This window comes from Cibotium barometz, chromosome 38 (genome assembly GCF_041138505.1).
Source record: "Cibotium barometz isolate CiBa-2024 chromosome 38, ASM4113850v1, whole genome shotgun sequence".
In the NCBI taxonomy this organism is placed as follows: Eukaryota; Viridiplantae; Streptophyta; class Polypodiopsida; order Cyatheales; family Cibotiaceae; genus Cibotium; species Cibotium barometz.
Window position 1 is genome coordinate 11,323,094 of NC_141083.1, and position 1,630 is coordinate 11,324,723.

Consider the following 1,630-nt stretch of genomic DNA (forward strand, 5'->3'; position numbering starts at 1 on the left):
TAAAGAATTTAGAGAGCGACTTATATACTTGAAAAATTTATAGGAATTCTTGTGAATAGAAAGTATTTAAGCATGTGATCAAAGGGTGGATTTTTTTAAAGGTGCCGATGCTACAGTGGAGCGGGCAGGGTCGCATTTCGAAGCTAGCTATAAAAGGGGGCCAAAGGCTACACGTCAATCAGCTTGTGTGTGAGAAATCTGTGTACGTGTGAGAGAGAGAGAGAGAGAGAGAGAGAGAGAGAGAGAGAGGGGCAGGGGGAGATGGCTAGCGATGGTGTGGAGGTGCTGATAGGGGAGGAGTTCATGTCCGAGGTGAGCAGCATTACCATCCCGCCAGTGCAGTGCTCCTTCCCTTGGAACATGCACGCCGACTCCGAGCGTCTCAAGCACATGTCCGACGCGTGGATTCGTGACCGCTTTGCCACCCTGCCGCACGCCTTGACGGCTGAGCTTGCCAAGGCTGGCTACGAGCTGCTTACCGCGCTCCTCCACGCCAACGGCATGCCGGACCGCATGGAGCCTGTGGTGAAGATAATGGCCTGGTTCTTCCTGCTCGACACCGTGATGGACGACCCGGCGGTGCTGGGCGCCGATGTCAGCGCAGCCGACACTATTATAACCAGCATCTGCGCAGTGTTGGAGGAGCCTGCTACTTATACGTATTCAGGCGAGAGCGAGCTCGTCCGGGTTACAGTGGAGACGGCCACGGAGTGGTGGCACGAGATGCGCCAGGGCATGCCTGCGAGCCAGAGAACTCGCTTCATCGCCCAGTTCAAACACTACCTGGAGGGAAACCGGCGGCAAATTCCATATCGCGCCTCCCGCTCCCTCCCTGACCTCGCCACTTACTGCCAAAACCGCGACGCCGCTGGTGGCTGGCAGTTATGCTCTGTGCTGCTGGAATACTCCCTCGCCATTTGCTTTGATGAGGAAACGCTCAGCCATCCTCTTATCCGCTCGCTGCAGTCCGCCACCGCCTACAATATCTACTGGCAGAACGACCTCTGTTCCTTCAAGAAGGAGTTTCTGGAGAATGACCTGCTCAACGTAGTCCCCATTCTGTACTTGCACAACCTCAAGCAGCAGAAGAAGAGCGGCGGCGCTGTCACCCTGGAGAGCGTTGTGCAGGAGGTGTGCAAGATGATCAAGGAGCGCGATGAGGAGTGCGTGCGGCTGGTGGCGGAGATCAAAGCGTCGGAGCTGCTGATGGGAAAGCCTGGCATGGCAGGCTACCTGGAGGGAGTGGGCAACTGGCTGGGTGGGCACATGTACTTTCAGCTCGTCACCCCTCGCTATGGTGTTTGCGCCAGCGCCGACATGCACCACCAGCCCCCTGACTTCTCCGCCCATTACCACCTCAGCCTGCGCCGCCCTGAAATCTTGTCAGCAGCTAATTGAGAGATCAACACTAATTAATCTCTCTATAATGCTAATCTAATCACGCCTATATTAATAGTCAGCCAGCCATTTCATGGTTGTTTATGTATCACAATAATCAGTCCAATTAAGTGAACTATAATCACCTATACTCTCTCTCTCTCTCTCTCTCTCTCTCTCTCTCTCTATATATATATATATATATATATATATATATATATATATGCATGGCACCCTATATTTATCATCTGAG

At 53.0% G+C, this 1,630-nt stretch overlaps 1 protein-coding gene across 1 annotated transcript; it reads left to right on the forward strand.

Moving 5' to 3' along the window:
• Window positions 1-261: 261 nt before the first annotated feature.
• Window positions 262-1,398, forward strand: LOC147616344 ((+)-germacrene D synthase-like). Its single transcript, XM_086777152.1, has one exon. It carries the CDS (start codon window positions 262-264, stop codon window positions 1,396-1,398), a length of 1,137 nt encoding a protein of 378 aa, XP_086633278.1.
• The last annotated feature ends 232 nt before the right edge of the window (window positions 1,399-1,630 follow it).

What these genes read in the sequence shown, in the direction of transcription:
- LOC147616344 (XM_086777152.1), top strand. Translation starts at nt 262, where the DNA reads ATGGCTAGCGATGGTGTGGAGGTGCTGATAGGGGAGGAGTTCATGTCC.